General features: G+C 51.6%; 2 protein-coding genes across 2 annotated transcripts; both read right to left on the bottom strand.

Moving 5' to 3' along the window:
* On the bottom strand, positions 1,325-3,914 carry LOC110397790 (16 kDa beta-galactoside-binding lectin). The gene is made up of 4 exons (XM_021394622.1): positions 3,760-3,914; positions 2,323-2,402; positions 2,013-2,184; positions 1,325-1,535 (listed from the first exon to the last, which is right to left on the bottom strand). Exons 1-4 carry the CDS (start codon positions 3,766-3,768, stop codon positions 1,392-1,394), a joined length of 405 nt encoding a protein of 134 aa, XP_021250297.1. The 5' UTR covers positions 3,769-3,914; the 3' UTR covers positions 1,325-1,391.
* SOWAHB (sosondowah ankyrin repeat domain family member B) lies at positions 17,351-20,119 on the bottom strand. The gene has a single exon (XM_021397102.1). The coding sequence runs from the start codon at positions 19,484-19,486 to the stop codon at positions 17,486-17,488; it is 2,001 nt and encodes a 666-aa protein (XP_021252777.1). The 5' UTR covers positions 19,487-20,119; the 3' UTR covers positions 17,351-17,485.

The following is a 20,703-nucleotide window of genomic DNA, read 5'->3' as shown; positions in this document are numbered from 1 at the left end:
GAGGAGCTGTATCACCATGTCTGCACTGCAAAGTAACTGGCAGTACATAGCTATGGCCTATGCCCTTCTAGCAGAGCTGCAAGAAGGCCTCCATGACAGAGCTTCCAGGAAACAGAGAAAAAGATATCAGTAAAGCCACCTCCAGAGCAAGTCACCTCATGGATTCCCCAGCTCTGGGGCAGCTGCCACAAGTACAGGCCAGGACAGCCTCCCCATAAATGGCATTCAAATGGCTGAAATACTCCACAGAGGGTTACTCCCTTTCCCCAGCAGCTGGCCTGGCTACTCAGCTGTTCCAAGTAACAGCAAATACAGCCTGGACCATAACTGTCCTGTTGTGAGAGATTAGCCAACAGGAGTCAAATTTCACCACTTCAGCAGTATTTGGCTAAGGCAGCACCTCACACAAGCACAACTGTGGGCATGACTGTCACAGCTGTGACAGCCACAGGGCCAGCCCCACACCTAGGCTCCCCACACTCAGTGGGCAGGGATCCATTATCTCTCATCAGGTCCTCAAATGCTATGGCAATTCCAGCACAATCCCTGTCTGGGCATGGCTACTCAGGTAGTTTGGGAATAGCTGTAGCAGACACACTCCAAGGCATTGCATGAGCAGAGCAAAGAGGTTTCAAGAAGAAGACAGAATTCACTATGCTTTTCTTCCTTCCCTCTCCCCCCCGCTTAACTGCAACTAGTTGTGCTTGGTGCACTCAGGGATCCAATACTTCTAACATCCCTACCTGCCCCATAACTAAGCCACTGACTGTATCACTGGGTCTCTGACAGCATCAAGACCAGTTTGTGAAGCAGCAGAGACACTTCAGGTCTTGCCCTTCGCTCCTGCCTCTTCCTCCAAGTGTGCAGTTCACTGAATTCGCCTGCTCTTCAGTACCAGCCAGCAACACGTCAAACCATTTTCTTAGAGAGCAAAGCTTTCTGCAAGAGCACAAGCCATGCCCTGTACCTCTCCAAGAAAGAGGATGGAGCAACACTGCCTAGACAGAGATGGCACAAGGCATGCCTAACACACACTTGTTAGAGCTTCTCTGTCACAGCAGCCTGGGACTAGCCCCAGAGTCTAGAAAGCAAACAAACAACCAGAGACCACTCACTGCAGCTAAGAGGGTTAAGTGAGCACCCACTGCTACAGGAGCTCAGGTCACAGTAGGTTATACTTTGCCAGCTGTGTGGTCCAGCTCAGTGCCAGCTGCAAGGCAGCAGTGTAGATGAGCATATAGGTGGACACATAGCCTTTCCCACTGCCCACCCCTGGAGCACACACAGGAGCAAGCAGATTAGAGCAGGAAACAGCAGAGAAAGCAGCCATGGCAAGTTTGGGTTTATTTCACTATGCAGGGGAAAATGAAAACAAAAACAAGCTATAGCAGTTAGCTGAACTTAATAGCTTTCACTTTAAAGTCACCCTCCACAGCCAGATATTGAATTTTCTCCATGCCCAGCCGATTGGGAAACTCAAACTCCACTTCAGGCACCTTCACCTTGACCTCTGCTGCATCGAAGGAGATACAGATCTGTAAGGAACCACAAGAAGGAAGGCTAGCATATCACAGGTCACAAGACAGGCTCCCCTTTCCCTGCAGAGTGGGTGCAGGACAGCTGAGATGTCCACAGGAGGTCAAGGCCATGCCTGCTAGCTCAGTCCCCTCCCTGCAGAGGTGGAAAAGACGAAGCTGGTTTGCTCTGCCCAAGGTCAGTCCTAAGCTTCTACAACTAAGGGATAAGATAGACCCAGTCTGAATCACAGGTCAGTGTTTTAATTGCTCTTACTTGCACATCTTACAGAGCAAGGCCAGGGTGAGGCACTGAACACAGCTGAGCTGTTGGGCATTGACTTAGAGCAATCCAGACAGTTGGTCAGCTGCAGGATTCTTCCCTTGACTAGCTCCCTTTCCATGCCTGCCCCTTCTCCACCTGGTAGCATTACAAAAATTGCCCTCAGCCCACCAGTACATTGCGCCAGGGCCTTGCACAGACCCCTGGCACCTCACCTCAACCTTGTCGCCGTGCTGGAAGGGGAAGTCAGCCTTCCTGTCCTCCTCACCCCACATGCCATCGTCCTTCGAGTTGCATACAACAGTGTTAACATCCCCGTGGCAGTCAAAGCGAGGGTTGAAATGAAGCATAAGGGTGCTGCTGTCCTTCCCTACATTCACAGAAAACCTGGGGAGACAGAGAGGCAGCGATGAGGAAATGCCCAGCTACCCAGTGCCAACAGGCTGATCCCAGTAGGAGCTCTGTCAACCCCAGGAAGGCAGGAGCCTCCAGACCGCAGGCCCCTATTGCCATCTCTTCACTCACCCTTTGGCATCAGACGGGATCTTCCCTTTGACCTTGACACACTCTCCAGGCTGTACATCCAGCTGGGTAACAACCAGTCCCTGTAGGACCAAACCATAGTGGTCAGCATCCCAAGGGCAGCCCACCAGCCTTGCCTGGTGTGAGGCACAAACCAAGTCCCACAGACCCAAGGGCCTCTGCCATTCAGTGCTAGAGCCAGGGCTGTGCCAGCCATGCTGCCTCAGCCCCTTGCCGGAGAATCCCAGGTCACAGCCACCACTCCTGTGCTGTCACCCCACTTAGCAGCACAAGCGGATGGGGAGGTGGTTTAAGCCACTGCAATGAGGACAGGGGTGGATTGAGCAGCTGATCTACCAGCTGCTACAAAGAACAGCCTCGCAGCAGAGCTCGCACCTTCCACTCAGCAGCAGCCGTTAGCACGGGATTAATAGCAGTTAACTTCTGTAACACTATGTCTGTCCCCTCTCCAGGCAGATTTCCACCCTACAGGGGCCACCCAAAATATCAGATGGTTTAACCTAGAGCTACATGCACAGAGGAGCTGGTAGAGCCTGCTTCTGGCTGCAGCCCAGAAAGCAGAACAAACACACCCAGGGGAGCTCCTGTAGGGGTGAAGAGGGCTCATTGCCGCCTCTGGAGTGGGATTATTCACTTCTCTAGCCACACACCCCTAAAATAGCAGGTAAAATCCCCACCTCCTTCAGCTAAGAGGAAGATGCTGTTGGTGTGGTTAGGTTTAACCCAAACCATGCTTCAATACCCAGCTGCAACAGTGCTGAGCTCAACCACATGGCAGATAAGGTAGGGAGACGAACTTCCAGTTGGTTACCTTGCTCACTTGGGCTGGTTCTTATTACCTGACCAGTGTCCAGCAGCTGTGGGCTGCTCCAGAGCTCAGGGCCCCTTAAGACAACCATCCAACCCAAACAGCGGGAGTCTTCATGCCTGCTCCCTGCTGTACCCAACGATGAGGCTAACAGGATCGGGTCCCCACAGCCACTGAACTGCTTATCGCTACAGCACTGCCTTGTGGCTCTGCTTGTGGTGCCCTGCTGGAGCACAGCCGAAACAATACACATGGTGCCAGGGATGGGTCAGCACACACAGCCCTCCTTCCTTCTGCTGTTGTATAAACTTAAGCACAGCCCTGGACCCAAAATGCATTTTTCAAGAAGGAAGTTAAAGAAAGAAAGGATATTCAAACTGTAAGCTGCAGATGGTCCCAAAACTTTAAAATTAAACATGCATTAGAACAGCTTCTCTACTTAGATAACACACTAGGAAAGAAACACAGCCAGTCGGCCCTAGCTGTTCCTCTCACAGCTTCATATCAACCCAGCATTTCCTCTCGCCTAATCCTTGTCGTCTCCTCCTCCCCCTGGCACCAACCCAGAACCTACAGGCAGCAACCCCCCCAGTCCTGCCTGGGGCACTCACTTGCTCCATGCTGCAGACGCCCCAAGCCCCTGCTCCACAGCCAACGTGACTCAGCGCTCGGCTCCAGCAGCTTAAATCACTTGGGCAGGACCATCACATGATGGGGGGGGATGTGGGGGGGCAAGAAGGGGATCAGTTGCAGCTGTCTGGGAGCTGGAGCTTTCCCAGCCATTTAAAGTAGGCAGCAGGAGATTGTGATTGATATTGTTCTTTGTGGGCAGGATGTGTGTGATTTTTGAAGCCAGTGATTGTTTGCTTCTGCGTGATCCTAGAAATCCTTCCTGTAAGCCCTTTTAGCTGCTACGCAGCAGTGTATGTTGGCTCTCATCCCGTGGCTCTGTGCCTGCAGCGAGGTGGCTGTTTTTTGTTAGGTGATCCCTGCCTGAAATCTGGGTTGGAGTCCTCATGTTACTGCTCCCAACTTCTGAGAGTACGTGTGCGCTCACACTCCAGCCCGGCCTCATGCTTGCAGAGAGCTGTTGGGAGCTCCTGGGTATGAAACATTGCTGCCTGCAGTTCAGTGCTACCCAACTGTTTGTGGCGATGCCAATGCTTAAAAAGTATCCGTAAATTAGTGCTGTATGTGTGGGGCGTTGCTTGGTGCAAGAACTCAGGCTGCAGGGTTTGAGAAGCAGCATGATCCCGCTGGTTCCATTCCAGACTCTAGAGGGAAAAGGAGAAACACTTTGTTGGCAGGTGGAGAGGCAGGGCTGGGTGCAGAACCGAGGCTGTTCTGCTAGGGGGTCCCCACTGCCTACTTAGCAGGGTTCTCAGGTCTCTATGCCTCAGTTTCCCTCCTGCAGGAAGTGATGTTAGTGCCATGCAGCTTCACAGCTCTGCTTGCAAAACTGCAGTCAGAGCTTTGTATTGAGGCAGCGTGTTACTTGGCTGAGCCTTGGCTGGCCTGTGAGCTATGTATCTGTGGATAGCGCCAGGAAGGGCTGCATGAGGCAGCTTGTGACACCAAGCACAGGAATTTATGGCTAAGTAGCAAAGGAGACATGCTACCCTGCAGGAGGCTGTGTAACCTTCAGCAGACTATGCTTGCTGTAACACTGACAGCACCCCAACTCCTGACACCACCCTGCCCCAAATATCCCATTCCTGAACATTCACATGGCATTTCTGCAGCCTGTATGACTCTGGGCCAATCAAAGCTGAGCTGCATTTCAGCTAGAAAGTCACAAGCCTGAATTGGAGCCCTGCAACTGGAATGTATAAAAGAGGACAAAATGCTGACTAAAGGTACCAGAGGAAAAATCCTATGTGTCCTCTGGCCTCCAGCTAACTCTCTGGCTATCACATATGTATGCAAGGGCTACATGGATGCCAGGAGGTAACTGCTAGTGCAGAGCCAGAGCCTATAGCAAACAGCACCAGCAGCAGGCTCCAGCACTAACAGCCCAGAGGAAGCCAAAGTAATTCCACCTTAAGCTTACCCCAGTTCCTAGCACGATGCTAACGGGATCAATCACGTGTTGGAGAGAGGCTTTAGTCGCCTCCTTTCCATGCGTGTGTACAGCTGTTGCCCTGCTGGCTGCCACGTGTGAGGGGTTGAGCAAATTCTGTTTGGTCGGTTGGGTTTTTGTGTTTGTTTTCCATTCAGCTTTGCGAAACCCCTGGAGACTTTTCCTCCTTCCACTGCTGCAGCGTTATTTCTGCAGACTGAGCTGCTGGCGAGTGGGGCTTTAGTGTTGTCCATTCCAAGTCCCCTTCTGAAACACACATTTTGTGAGCTGCTTTTCTGGCCTGGTGTGTCCTGCTCTGGTTCTTTTGTTCAGATAGTGATGTATCCGTCTAATAATACAGAAGCTGCACTGCTGGTTTTCCTTGAGCGCTCTGCACTGGAAGCCAGGCTGCGTTAGCAGCAAACCCTCGGGCCTTGCCCCATGCAATACTTACAGGCTGGGGACAGAATGGCTGGAAAGCTGCACTGAGGGAAAAGATCTGGGGGTGTTGGTTGACAGCCAGCTGAACATGAGCCAGCAGTGTGCCCAGGTGGCCAAGAAGACCAATGGCTTGTATCAGGAATGGTGTAGCCAGCTGGAGCAGGGAGGTGATCATCCCTCTGTACTCAGCACTAGTGAGCTGCACGTTGAGTACTGCATTCAGTTTTCGGCCCCTCACTACAAAGAAGGGTGACAAAGCTGTGAAGGATCTGGAGCGCAAGCATAAGTCCCTTATGGGGAGCAGCTGAGGGAACTGGGATTGTTCAGTCTGGAGAAGATGAGGCTCAGGGGAGACCTTATGGCTCTATACACCTCCCTGAAAGGAGGCTGTGGTGAGATGGGGTCAGCCTCTTCTCCCTGGTAACAGTGACAGGACAAGAGATAATGGCCTTAAGTTGTATTGGGGAAGTTCAGGTTGGATATTAGGAAAGATCTATTCTCCAAAGGAGTGGTGATGCAGTGGCACAGGCTGCCCATGGAGGTGGTGCAGTCACTGTCCCTGAAGATGTTCAAGAAATGTGGAGATATGGCACTGAGAGACATGGTCAGTGAGCGTGGCGGGGATGGGTTGGGGGTTGGACTGGATGATCTTAGATATCTCTTCCAACCTTAATGATTCTACGAATTAGAGCACTGACGGTTTTACACTTTGCAAAATCAGCCAAACATTAGTCTCTTACATGAGTGCTGAGATGCCCAACAGCCTTCCTTTATTCTAAGGGAGTTAGGGCAATAGTGGAGAGGCATTCTTGTACCCTGGGCCCAGATGGTGCTACTTTCAGAAGAAACCTGGAGCTGGGCTGCAGCGGTGAGTAAGCTGGATCTGGCCTCTAGTGAGTTGTTGCCATACATGCAGGCCCTTAGAGCTCCAGCTATCTGCTAGATTTCGGGGAAGTGGTGCACCTGCCAAGCAGCTGTGGCAGAGGCAGGGAGAGGCAGCCATCTCCTGCTCTTCTAGATGGTGATGCGTGGAGGATTTTTCTCAGGGTGGTTAATTAAGAGTGCCCTCCCAGCACCCGGCCCTGGAGGCTCACTCTTGAGAGCAGGAGGCCCTGCCAGCACCCAGTCCCCAGCCCCAACTCTTAATTTCTCACTTCATTCATACAGGCTGGAGGCAGACAACTGGCCAGTCTGATTTTCTCCTAACAGTCCCCAGAATTGCCCCAGATTTGCTTTAAAAAATGTAAATGCCAAACAGATGCAGCATGCTGATTATTGCTCTTTTTAATCTTCTGCAAGAGAAAATACACCCTAGCCCTTGGCAAGTCCTCTCTCTGGCTAATGACTCATGTCATTAAAAATTGCATGCTACAGGAAAACTCTGATTTTGGTGGGGCTGAGCACCCAACTTCACCCAGTTCTGGGAAAGACAAAACTTGAGAGGCATGGAGCCTTCCTGGGCATTGCTTCTGAGGAATGGCTATGCTGGAAGAGGGGCTGAAGGCCCAGGCCACTGGGGATGCTCGCTGGGGCTGCGTGGCCACATGCCACTACAGCAATTTATCCCAGGTCACTTCTGGATTTCAGCTTCCCCTCTATTAAAAGGGAAGCACCTCTATTCTAAGTTAATTAGAAAGTAAGTTAATTATAAAGAATGTCTTGCACTTTCTCACTAAGTGATGAAAGGATTTTGCTGATCTCTTCAGTGGGATTTTAAGTAAGCCTCAACATTTTTATTTCCCTCGTTACCACCGATTCCAGCTGACAATCCCTGTGTTCATCTCCTGGTGGAGCAGATCCAATGTAAGCAAGTTGCTAGCCACCTAGAACTGTGGCTTTATCATTTGAGGTTCATTTCACTTTAGCATACCCCATACCTTATAAACCTGCAAATGGCAAACACCTCCACAGCGCTTATTCATGCATCTCTGGGGAGCTGCTTACATTTGCTCATTTGAGGTCCTTGCTACTCTTGAACTCACTTATGAATCCAATGCTGTTATGTTGCACCTCTCCCTGCTGGGCCACCCCGTTTCCCATTTCTTACCACTTTAGAGTCTAAGGTGCACGCTATGCAGCCCTTCAAGCAGGTGTTTTCTAGAGGTCTGTCAACTCTGTCAGTTTGTGGTATTTATTTACAACAGCATTTATGTCAGCTATGGCCAGATTGCAAACCTTTGCAATATGGAGAACACCCTGAAATTCTTCTTCCCTGGGATACCTCAGTAGGACAGCAGCACTTCCCAGGCATTACACATTGCTCAGGTTGTCTTGAGAGCTGCAGGGAAACTTGGGCAAGCATAACCTGGATCACTGATAAAATAAAAGAAGTAGTGAAGTCACCCTTCCCACCTTTTCCATACAGCAGAAGGTACAGGCTACATCTTTGTTTTCCCTCAGCAGCTGAGGAAAGCGATGTCTGGTGGCCTTTTCATGATTTTTCCTTTCTACTGTCTTTTAAGACTTGGCTTTCTTTATGTAACTAATTATGCAAAACCTGAAAGGCAGCAGTCTCTCTTGTACCGAATGACCCTAAACTAGTTTTGTTTGCAACTTTGCTCAAATCAGTAGGAGAAAAATGTCTCACATTGACTTGGAACAGGGTGGGACCCAGCCCTGTTCACCAGCCCTCTGTCCACTAAATCATCTCAGCAACCTGAAGCTGGGCTGATGTAAAAGAGCTCCCCTCTAGCCTGTCATGCAGCACATACAGCGTGCCAGGATGGTTTAGAAACTGAAACCATCTGGAGTTCCTTCCCCACAAAGGCATTTGTGTGCCAGAACTGGTCTCCTTTGAGCCACCCACACAGTGAAAAGGAATTGTATTAAAGCTGGCTCAAATATTTCAAATTCAGGTTTTAGGCAGGAGAAAATTGTCGATTGGTGTTTGAAGAATGCCTTGCAAAGAGCAAGCTGATTAAAAAAACTAGCAACAGACTTTGAAGAATGACTAACACCAACGGTTCAGAGTCCCAAGATACTGAAATGCAATCAAAATAATGCTCCTTGGGTTGAAACTGCTTCCCTTTCCTGCCCTCTTCTCCGTCACTGCATTTTCTCAAGCAGCCTTAGGCTTTATGTGAACTGAGTCTTGTGTCATGAGGGCTCCCTTGCTTCAGAGACAAGCTCTTATCTTCTGTGTGTTGAAGTGCAATAAGCAAAGATACACTCAGGTTTAAGACCAACATTATTGGATACCTTTAGAACAATGCTTTCATCATGGTTAAATCAAATTAATGCAGAGAAGCGTTATAAGAATTGCTATAAAAGCCTATTATTGTCATTTTAAAATAGAACAGCTAATCCCCATCCATAATGCCATACAGTTTGGGAATGTGAGCCCTCTGCAGCGACATTACATCTGCCAGAGAACAGAGGGCTGCTGGGGGTTGTTGCATAGGGTGCTGCCGCAAGAAACAAGATGTACAAAAAGATGCCAGGCATATATGAGGATTCTGGCAAGAAGCCATCACGTTTGGGAGCTGTCTGTGGGCTGCTGTTCTCCGTGCACCTCCTCCTAGTAGAGGGAGCATCAGCACCTGGTGAGATGCAGTGGGTTCCAGGAGCCACTTGGGAAAAGGAGTAGAGGAAAAGCAAAGAAAGACAGCACATTGACCTTCTCTGCGCAGGGCTAACAGGAAGGTCTGCTGATATTCCTTGCAGGTTGGATATTAGGAAAAATTTCTTCTCTGAAAGAGTGGTCAAGTATTGGAACAGGCTGTCCTGGGTAGTGGTGGAATCACTGTCCCTGGAGGTGTGGCACTGAGGGACATGGTCAGTGGGCATGCTGAGGATGGGTCGACAGTTGGACTGGATAATCTTAGAGGTCTTTTCCAACCTTAATGATTCTGTGATTCAATGATTCTATGATTCAGTGAGCATCAGCACCAGAGCTTGCAGATACTTATTTGGGAAATTTCTTTGGTGCCCAGGCTTATGGAATACCGCAGGGTGGGGGAGCCAAAGGCATTGCTGCTATTGATGTGCAGCAGTCTCAAAGAGTTACATCTCTTCTGCAGTTTCCTCCCGCTGATGGCAACATTACGGCAGCAGCTATGTTGCCAGCCCCTCCTCACGAGAGTGCCAAGCTGGACGGTCATTAGCATGCAGTGCACATCTTCAGCTACCTCATGCTGCTGCCGTCCGCTCAGGACACTGAGCACATGGGGTTGTGTGCCATGCACATCACAGGTCTGGGCTTCACACACTGCTAAAACAAATTTTAACTATGTAAATTTTAAACAGTTTCCTCTACCAGTTTGGCTCCAGCAGCAGTAAACACAGGTGTGATTGTGTCATATTCTGACATTGAGAATTGCTCTGATGCAGGCTGGCTTTACAGGTCGCAGTAGCAAGGCAGAAACTGGCCATGTTTGGGCTTTTGTTGGACACGTTCCAGGAAGCTGCTGGACCTTCTTATGCAAAGGCACAGTGCAGGCTCAGGCTTTAAATCAGTACCAAGGGCAGCAGATTGCTTGGTTGCCTTCTGTGATTGATGACAGGCCACTTCTGAGATGGCTAGAAGGGGACATCTCAGGTGACAGCTGATGAAGAAAGGTGGTTGGGAATTACACACACACACCTTCGGAAGTACGCCTGTGTGCATGGTAGTTCAGCAAATTATGTTTGGAAGCAAGAGCATCATTACTGAGCACTGTGGGCAGATCAGAAACCCTGCTCTCAAGCCCCCTGAAGGCTGTGGCGATCTTGCTTACAGCTCCCAGGTGGGTCCACAAAGAATTTCTGGCCACAGCATGATTAATTGAAGCAGTGGAGAGCCCTGAGCACAGTAGGATGCAAGGAAAAAGGAAGGCAGACAGGGTTTCTCACACTGACAGGAAGCAGGAAACTGGGAGGGTGACTCATGGCATGGGTTGAGCCATGCCCCCAAGTCTCATGCGAGACCAAAAGGCAACTGAATGCTGCCACCACCGCATTAGTCAGCAAAAGGTGACAGACTCCACCAAGGCACTAAGGCACTGCCCTGCCATGGTATGTGAGTGTAGAGTACTCTGTGCTCACCTCTAGAGGAAATAGCCGGCTGTCTGAGAGAGTCTGGCAGAATCCCACAGCAGCTTTGGAAGCCTCAGTCCAAGGATGAACAAGCATCGCACCTACAGAAATCTGCAAGACACCAGAATCCAGGGGAAGCGCCACTATATTCTCCCTTCTTCTTGGCCACAGTCAGGAGAAATAGGACTTGTATGGATGCTACATCTGTATGCGTGGGTGTTTTGTCACCCCCTCATGTCAGGAAGGGCCCAGCCAAGCCTGCCAGCATGAGGAGCAGACGCCACATGAACAGGGCCCGGTTGCTGGCTTCCTGCCAAGGCACAGCTACTCCATACCACAGGGAATCCGATGATGTTTTCTTTCTTCAAAAAGAAGCAGCTTCTCCAGAGTGCCTCAGGGAGACAGCAGCACTTGAGATGAAGCAGGTCAGCACTTTAGACCCAGAGTCCCTGCTTTCAGATGTCCCACCTGCTGCTGCTGGCAGCTCCAGGGTCTCCCCACTGTCAGTCCTCCCAGCAGCTAGAAAGCCATCCAATCTGAAGTCAGCAGGTGACACTATCAGGAGGAGTGGGCTTGGTGTAAAGAAGCAACTGGAAAGCAAGGAGAGGGGAGAGCTGTGAGCTGTTTCCTTAAATAATCCATTCAGTATTTATAAAGCAAGAAGACAAACACTCAAAGTCAGATGCAAATAACTCCTGAACAGAAAGATGAACATTTTCCTTGAGCATGCCATTCAGCTGATGACTAAGCCAGCTCTATTGTTTATGCAAAGAAAAATGCGTAAGTTCCCTTGATGATGCCATCTGTGTCTTTACCTTGGAGGCAGCACCTCCGGATGGGCTCTACTACAGCCACTTGCCCAGGAGCTGCCCTGCCTTGGGAAGAGCATTTATTTGCCTGTTTTTAAAAATCACTTCAGCCACATCTATTCAAAGAGATAGAGACGGATAGCTTTGTACAGTGCCATGTAGTTCCTTGTCTTTTTCTGGAAACAGATGTGTTTTGACATATACATACTATATGTTATGAAACAACATTGCTTATCCCTTCCTGGGAGAGGCTTTATATTTAGGGATTATATTTAGGGATTTCTGATAGTTTTGTCAGCCTCTTGCTGCAAACTAGCATCTCCTTCCTGACACGTTTCTTGTCTTTGCCCATGTGCTGTAATGAGCAGAACTGAGCTGGGGAGAGCAAATACAAGGCAATGTGCTTGTGGCATATGAACCATCAGCCAGAAAAAAAGATAATTCAAGACTCAAACTTCACCTTCAGTGTCACTAACATCGTGACACTGGCTGAAGCTGCAAGAGCAGAGCCAGTGGTGGGGTGGGTATGCAGGGGGGCAACATTGCTGCCCCGGTCTCTTCACAGCCTCTGGTGGAGCCCTACAGGCTGCACATGAGCAACATCATTTGCCCTGAGGCTTACTGAGGTACATTTTGCACTGAGCCCCACACCTTGGCCACAAGCAAGGCACTGGCTCTGAGGAAAATCCCTGCCCTCATGCTTATCAGCTCCCCATTGTGTCTGTGGGCCAGGAGAATGCAAACCAAATGATCAAGTGCTGGCTGCTGGTGGTCAAGGACAGGGTGCCAGAACAGCTAGACTGCTGTCAGCCCTCTCAGCAATGGCTGCAGCCCGGCGCGCACATTTACCCCTGATAAATGAATAGCCCAAATCCTTGCACTACAGATAGGTTCACAATACAGCATGAGAAACACGAGGGAGATAAGAAGGGTGAAGCGCTTGCTGGTGGAGGAGGGCGAGGTCTGCATCCCTGTAGGAACAGTGCACTCCCCATTAAAGCCTGGGACTTTCTTGCCCTTTCTGTAAGTGAGGCACAGGACCTTCCCCTTCACACTAAGCAATCCTTTCTGTTTACCCGTTGGCATGCAACTCCCAGGCGGACTTTGGACAACCTATGATAACAAACACTCTGCACTTGGCTGTGCAAAGCTATTTGGCCCCTGTTGAGTTCAGGGAGTCCAGGCATCAGACACACTGCTGCAGATTCTGTGGTTTCCACTTCCACTGAAATACTAAGAACTACATCAAACCCTATTAAAAAAACATCTTTGCTAACTCTTATCAGTATGCATCCCCAGGTTTGCTCTATCAGGTCAGACTGTCTGCTCCAGTGAAGGGACCACAAGGTCTGCAGGATATTCCATTCCTACAGACAGACTACTGCATTGGCAGCTGCTGTGTTGGATCAGGCAGTTAATGCCATGGTGCCTCAGCATCATACCTCCTGCCCGTAGCACCTGATGCCCCTGGATGCTCAGCTAAGTAAGACTTTGTCTCATCCAGCAGATCTGGTGAAACCAGCCCTTAGGTAATGCAAGGAACCAAATAATTTTTCCTACCCAGCACCTCTTAAAAAAATCATTTTTTTTTCCAATTCTTTTCAATTTTTTCCAATCTATTTTCATTTTCCCTCCCTCTAGCACTTGAGTTGCTTTCTTTCTTTTATACAACTTCTTTCATGTGGTCAGCAATAACATGCTCTGTCGCAGTGGTTTCCTACCCCTCAACCATACCCTTTTTAAGCTTTCCCTAAAAATGATGAAATTCTTTTTTCTCTAAAATTAATATAAGTAAGACATAACTGTATTAACTAAACTGCAAAATAGCACTGTTGAAACTACGTCTTTTCTTTCTTGTTACTTCCCCATCCCACTGCTTCTCACTATGTAAGTTTCCAGACACTGACCTCAGAAAGAAATCATGACAAAGGGTAGGAAGGAAGCCTTTGCAGCCTCCTTCTAAGCAGGCTACATCCAGTACTGAGGCTCTGTGAGGGGATAGGTACCATTATTTTGTTTAGGTGCGGAGTTATATCCCTTATTGCAGTTGTGTAGACCAGGGAAGAATGTTGCACAGTAAATTTTTTCTTCTTGTAAAGCCCCCTCTGCTAACTTGCTTTCTGGTTCTTGCAGTGCATGGCATCAGTATTTCTAGCTTTAACAAAACTTAGCAGCAATTGAGCTTGTCTTCTTGTTTAAAGTCACTCCAGAGTTCTATATAAATGATTTAAACAAAATGGCATTTGTCATAGTAGAACAAAGTAGATTTTGTGATGGATTCTTGGATGGGTGTATTTTTAATCTTGCAAATTCTCTTCCTTGCTGCTTAGAATAATAGAATTATTCAAGTGGGAAGAGGTGTTTAAGATCACCTAGTCCAACCATCAACCCATCCCTACCACGCCCACTATCTATGTCCCTCAGAGCCACATCACCACAGTTCTTGAACACCTCCAGGGATGGTGACTGCACCACCTCCCTGGGCAGCCTGTGCCACTGCATCGCCACTCTTTCAGAGAAGAAATTTTTCCTAATATCCAACCTGAACCTCTCCTGGTGCAACTTAAGACCATTCCCTCTCATCCTGCCTTAGCTTCACAGAGGTGCTGTGGAACAAAGGATATCCTTAGCTTAAGCTAACAATGCTCTACTGTGCTGCTTGTCTGCTTTGCCAAAGAACATTTTAATTGCATGAAAGTTTTTTGGGATGTATGACCTGAGATTACCAGTGTGCTGCTCTTTGACTGGGAAGCTGAGCATGCATTTGGTGTGTCTGTAGGTGGGAAGCTGCCCCATGAGAAGGAGAGCTTTCATTTGCTGGGTGGGAGGAGCTTCCTATCTTCAGTCTGTCGTAAGATATGACTCCGATGAAGGTTTACACCACTCAGCATAAATGATTGCTGGTTTAAGTGCTAGTCTTGTAAATACGTGGGTTTTAAGAAGCCATTCCACCAAGATTAAGTGATGAAGAGCTGTGAGCAAAGGACAGTCTGTGACTAACAAAGACAGTTAATGGCTGAGGAGTCGCATCAGGCTGCCAGCTCACCTGCACAACTTCTGTTAGTGAGGCTGCAGCATGAGTCTAATCAGAGCTGCAATTTGGGAACATAATTGAGACCTTAGCAGAAGCTCCATGAATCAGAAGAACGTCCAGTACTGCTGAGCTGCCTGCTTTTAGCAATCTGCTGAGCTGGTGTGGCAGCACGCATCCCTGGAGCAGGGAGGTGATGAGAAGAGAGGGTATAGCACTTTCATCTTTACACCAGCTTGATAAGACCTGGGGTTCATGAGTTGATGTGTGGTGGGCAAAGGCTGCTGAGGGAATAAGCACCTCTTTGGTTTGTCAGAGTTAAGCACTGGGGAGCAGCAGGGTGGACTTTATCATAGTAAAGCAGAAGGCGTGTTTGCAAAGCAATGTGAGGAGAGGGCACAGTCCTGTGTCTCAGGGTGGTGCAGATCAGATGCCTGAGTTGGGTGTGAGCACAGGAGCCACGTCTACCTGCAATGAGGAAACAGCCAACTGGAAGGGGTCAGGCAGGCTGAGTTGGTAGCAAGGAGAGCAGGAGCACATTGAAGCAGAGATGCTTGGGCTGTACATGAATGTGTTCACAGTGGGTTGTTGCTGGGGAACAGGACCTAGGACACCTGCATCACTCTGCCTCTCATCCTCAATGTACTAAAGATCAATTTCACCCTTTCTGTGCCTATTTCACCAGCAGAAAACCTGGAGGCTGAGGCTTTCTGCAGAGTAAGCAAATGGTTATTCCCACAGGCAGTGATCAACTCCCATAAAAAGCTGTGCAGTGCAAGAGCTGTGCAATATTATGGGTCTTAGCGGTCCTAGAACTGCTAAGTAATCCCAGGATAACAAAGCAGTGTGAAGGGACACTGAATCTGGTAGGAAAGAGTTTTTTCAGTCCCAGACTTCCTAAGGGTGACTTTATAACTTAAAAACTGGGGAACGCAGCTGGACTGTGCCATCTCTACAAAGTTCCTACAATGACTTCCCAGGTTTGTCAGCCTGCTGTTCTGAAGTTCTGCTGGGGAGTGACAGCTGCTCTGAAAAGGGTGTCAGACAAGGTCAGCAGCAGAGTGAAGAGAAAAAGCGTTACTTGGATTTGCGTCATGGAGAAAGGTCATGGAAAGGCTGTAAAGTGAGAATCCCAAGGTAATGCTGTGCTTCTCAGTCTTTGTCTCAGTAACACTGGAGATATGAAGGGGAAAACCATATTCTTCAGAAACTGCAGATGGCTGTGGGACAGAAGTATGCTCCCCATCAGACCGATGAGGGGAAAGGACCACTTAAGGGAAGGAACCTTGTGTCTGTTCTCAAAATGTCTCTGTTCCATCCCCTCACCTGGCTCTGGTCCTTTCACAATCCTCTTTCTTTTTGGATTTCTTCCCTGAAGCTCTCTGACACCAAGGCTCTGGTGGCATTCCTGGCACCCCCATCATCACGTTGCTTCTAAGAGCTGAGGCTCATGGAAGCCTTTAGAGAGCCCTTTCCCTTGCCAAAAGGAGAAAGCCGGGCTGCAAAAAGGCCACTGCCTTTTATGGCCACAGAGACAGACAGACAAGGTTCTCTTCGGCAAGGAAAGAGTTCCTCCCTCAAATAAACCCCAAGCAAAGTGGAGATCTCAATTAGAGCTTGAGCAAGGGCTCGAGGCATTCCCCAGCATGGATGTTATGCAAGGGTCAGGTTCTGCCACCCTGATTCCTGTTCCTCCCCGAAACTGCAGACATTTAGGCACATACCTCAAATATAGGACCAGTCCCACCTACTGCACTGCTCTGTCCCAAAGAGCCAGAGCCGGCAGCCCTGCTCTCACAGGCACTGACACCTGCTGCTCCTGGGGTCGCCCAGCAGTGGGAGCATCAGCCCGGCAGAGATGTGCCCCTGTCATGTAGATCTTAGCTCCATCTCTGCCTTCATACAGAATCTACAGGAGATCAGGCAGTGCTGGTGTGCGGTTAACCTGTTGCATTTTTGGACTGCTCATTTATGCTAAATCAGTGAGCAGAACACATTTTTTCATAAGACCAGTGGGATTCCCAAAAGCAGTTTGTGGATTGAAAGCTCTCGGGAATGACCGCTGTGCGCATCTCTTCCCCACACCCAGGCCCCCAGTCCCACTCATCCCCATCACACAAACCGCTGTAAGGAAATTCAGGGCTGAGGTCTCTGGGAAAGCACAGACAGCTCTGGTCATATACCCACTGCAAGCTCCCTGCCTACCCAGCCTGGATTCCTGTGGTGATGCTTTCCATCCCTAAGGCATGGGAATGGGCATCTGCGGCCACAGTGCAGGTACCACTTCCGAGTGCTGTAGTGAGAGGAAAGGAACTCGTGGGGCCAGAGAGAGGGGGCAGGATGAGTGCTGCTGGGCAGCTGCAGAGAGGAGCGGTGCTGCGGTGCTGCCCCACATTCCTGTCTGCATGGGCTGCAAGGTGGGGTGGGTGTGTTAGCAGCCTCCTCCGCGTGGCTCTTCTGCTGCCGCCCTCTGCCACAGCCAGTCCCTCTCTGAGGACGCTTGCCGGAAGGCCAGCCCTGGACCAACTGCATTTTTAGGAAAGGGGCTCATCCCTTAATCTGCTGGGATTAGTCAAGGAGCCCAAGCTACTCCCCGAAATGTAGGTGGTGTAAGCAGGTGTTTTGCAAACCCCAGCACCAACAGCAGCCAGTTCCCTGGGAGTGGAAGCTGGCTCTGCCCTGTCTGTGGCCACGCTGCAAATGTCACACTACAGCTTGAGACCCCAAGCCCATGATCCCACTCGTGCTGGTGACTCTGTGAGTCACTCCCCAGGTTCAGATGCACTTCCATCCAAGGAGCTGTATCCTCTTGCTCGCAGAAAAGCAAGAAATTGGAGGGAGAGCAGAGAGACTCAGACAATGTTTCATTGCAATAATTTAAGAGTACATTCTTCAAGAAGTTCAGTTGGGTTTGCAGCTTTTCCTGCCCGCCTGCCTTCCCCTTGGATCCAGTCTCCTGCGCAGGGGGTGCATGCTGCTGTCCATCAGTCACTCTCACTGCCAACTTGGTGGGATGCTGCCCGGCGGCTGCGCTGTGGCTTAAGGCACGCAGCCAGTGGTGCCCTGCCTGCAGGAGGCAGAGTCTTGCTGGCTGAAGACACACTACGGGCCAGGGGCTGCGTGGGGAACATAATCGTGCCCCGGGGTGCCTGCAGGAGCTGCCAGATCTCCCCAGAGGTGCTGCTGCCCAGGTACTCCCAAGGCCGGCGCCCGCTGCCATCCCGCACCTGCACCTGGCAGCCCAGCTGCAGCACCAACACCTTGATGACGAGTGCGTGGCCATGTATGGCAGCCAGGTGCAGTGGAGTGTACCCGCAGCCCGACCGAGCATCCACGTCCAGCACCAGCCCAGCCTGGCGTGCCGCTTCGGCCAGCTCCTGCAGGCCTGGCCCATCTCCGTGCTTGGCCAGCCAGTGCAGCACCGTGAAGCCCGACATGAAGTCCCGCTGCAAGGCCAGCTCCGGCTCCTCCAGGAAAAGTTCCCGCACGTGGGCCCAGCGCCCCGCTGACACCGCCACCAGCCAAGCGTGCGACCGCCGACCCAGTGGCACTGTCGGCCCCCGGTTCGGGACGTGCATGGAGGAGCTCCTGTGTGGCACTGCACGGTGTGGTCTCCCTCTGTCATCCGACACCTCCAGCAGAGCAAGTTGGCACCTGATGCTGCGGAAAACAGGTATTGGAGCTGATGGGGTGCTAGCCGGTGGCTCCTGGGGGTCCGATGCTGGCAGCACAGACCGGGATGGGAGTGGCCTGGCAGGAGGGAGCTGGGAGCAGGGGGACAGCCCCCCGGGGCCTGCTGGCAGTAGCAGGGCTGGGGGTGAGGGTGGCCCTGCGGTGTGCAGCAACGTGGCTGGAGGTCGCACTGGGCCGTTGGGGGTCCGTACCTTGGGCCCCTCTCGTGAGGATGAGGGGAGCCTGGTGGAGAGCGTCTGAAGGGACCTGGACTGGGGCAGGGGGAGCGCGTCCGGGCTTGATAAAAGCAGTGAGGATGCGGATGGGCTGTGCCCGGCAGTGAGTGTCTGCAGGGACCGAGACTGCGACAGGGGCAGGATCTCTGGGGCTGACAGCAGCAGCAGGGACTGGGCAGGGGATGGCTCCGCGGGGGACGGCTGTGGGAACCGGGCTCGAGGCGGCCCGCTGAGGGGCGGCACCCTGGGGCCCGATGACAGCAGCTGGGACCGGGCTGGGTGTAGCCCTCTGGGGCCAGGCGGTGGCAGGGACCCGACAGGGGCAGACCCGGCGGGAGGCGGCGGCCGCTGCGGACACCGGGACGGGGACGGGGACGGTCCGGCGGAGGGCGGCTGCAGCGGCCGGTACGGGGGCGGCCCCCGGAGGTTCCGATAGGGGGGCGGCGGGGCGGCGGCGGCGGCTGCATCGCGGAGCGCCCGGCGGCACTCGAGGCAGAGTCCACCGCGGCCCCGGGCAGCGCAGCCCGCAGCGGCGGCCGCTCCGCCTGGCTGCCCCCCGCCCGGCCGCTCCTTTCCCGGGGGGTCGCGCCGGCGGCAAGGATCGCAGCGGGGCGGCGGGGACGGCTCCTTCTCCTCCTCCTTGTTCTCCTCCGGCTCTTCCGGCGGCGGCAGCTCCTCGTCGAGGAGGTCGCGGTACCTGCGGCGGAGCACGATGTCCTTGGAGGTGCCGGCGGCCGCGGGTTGCACGGTGGCCACGGCGTTGACCAGGCGCTTGAACCGCTCGCGGCGCTCCCCACGCTGCGCGTCCGTCAGCGCCGGATCGCGGAGGAAGTCCTGGAAGTGGCGGAGCAGCGCCGCGTTGGGGGCTCGGCCCCCCGCAGCCCAGAGGAAGTCCAGCACAGCCTCCTGGCTCAGCTCCCGCGCCATGCTCCGGCCGCTCGGTGCTGCGCCGCCGGGATCCCGCCTCCGCCGTGCCCGGCCTCTGCGCCTCTCCGCCTCCCGCGCCTTTGCCCCGGGTGGCGGCCGGGGACGGCGGCGTGGGAGTGGGCTTGGGCGCAGCGCTGCGGAGGTGGTCATGTACCGCTCATAGAATCATAAGGTCATCGAATCGTGAAGGTTGGAACAGACCTCTGAGATCATCAAGTCCAGCTGTCAGCCCATCTCCACCAATGCCCAATTAACCACGTCCCTCAGTACCACATCTACACGTTTCCTGAACACCTCCACGGACGGTGACTACCTCACTTCCCTGGGTGTATGTTACACCTGAAAAGTGTGGGTAAGGTCAGTGCCCTGGTGGGCACCAAGTGGCGGCCCTACAGCCCCAAGGAGTTTGTGGCATGAGCAGTGTGGGAGAGGGTGTGCTGCATTTTCTGTCTCGCACTCAGGGAATGGGTACGGAGGAACTGAGCTCAACAGACACTTGTTGCTGAAGGTCTGCAGAAGTCCTCTCTCCTGCAGGCTCCTGGATGACCATAAGGATGTAGGTTGCTCTGAAAATAATGCCTCCTATTTATTTCCATGGAAACAACACATACAAAGAGTACAATATCACGATTTGATGGAGTAAATTCTGAGCTACAGAGCACTGCTTTTCAACGTAGAATCATAGAATCACCAAGGTTGGAAAAGACCTCCAAGATCATCCAGTCCAACTGTCCACCTATCACCAATATTTCCCACTAAAGCATGTCCCTCAATACAACATCTAAACATTTCTTGAGCACCTTCAGGGTCAGTGACTCCATCACCTCCCTGGGATAGTCACCACTATTAACTATGCATTTTTGTCAGTGATAAACAAGAACCTGCATGCCACACTCACAAAAATCTGTACCAGCTGAAGTGGCCCACCGTTTCACAGTTCCTGTGATGACATCTTGCTAGGAAAACATTGCCCACTCAGTTCATCTTTTATCAGCCTGAAGAGATGGAAGTCAGAAGGTGCCAAATCTGGACTATACAATAGGTGTGGGGCCTGGTGTTACTGTGCTGCAAGAGATAGCTTGCCTTCTTCTCTGGCCTGATGGAAAGTTTGAGCCTTCAGCTTAGTCAGCATTGCAATGCAGTAGTCAGAGTTGATGGTATGTCTGGATTCTGGGGAAGCCAGAAGGATCACCCCTTTCCTATCCGACAAGAGAGAGCTCATCGCTTTACCCGCCGAGGGCTGTTTCGTGAACTTTTTCTTTGATGGGGAATTCAAATGTCGCCACTCCTCAGACTGCTGTTTTGATGCCAGCTCATAGTGATGACATCACGTCTCATCACTGGTGATGATGTGATCGAGGGAACTG

The sequence above is a fragment of the Numida meleagris genome, chromosome 4 (genome assembly GCF_002078875.1).
Source record: "Numida meleagris isolate 19003 breed g44 Domestic line chromosome 4, NumMel1.0, whole genome shotgun sequence".
Classification (NCBI taxonomy): Eukaryota; Metazoa; Chordata; class Aves; order Galliformes; family Numididae; genus Numida; species Numida meleagris.
Note: the sequence above shows the minus strand (reverse complement) of the source record. Positions and strands in the feature narration are given on the sequence as shown.

What these genes read in the sequence shown, in the direction of transcription:
- LOC110397790 (XM_021394622.1), bottom strand. An exon ending in ATCCCGTCTGATGCCAAAGG is followed by an intron (nt 2,185 to 2,322) that starts GTGAGTGAAGAG and finishes CTGTCTCCCCAG; the next exon opens with GTTTTCTGTGAATGTAGGGA. An exon ending in AGCACGGCGACAAGGTTGAG is followed by an intron (nt 1,536 to 2,012) that starts GTGAGGTGCCAG and finishes GGTTCCTTACAG; the next exon opens with ATCTGTATCTCCTTCGATGC.
- SOWAHB (XM_021397102.1), bottom strand. Translation starts at nt 19,486, where the DNA reads ATGACCACCTCCGCAGCGCTGCGCCCAAGCCCACTCCCACGCCGCCGT.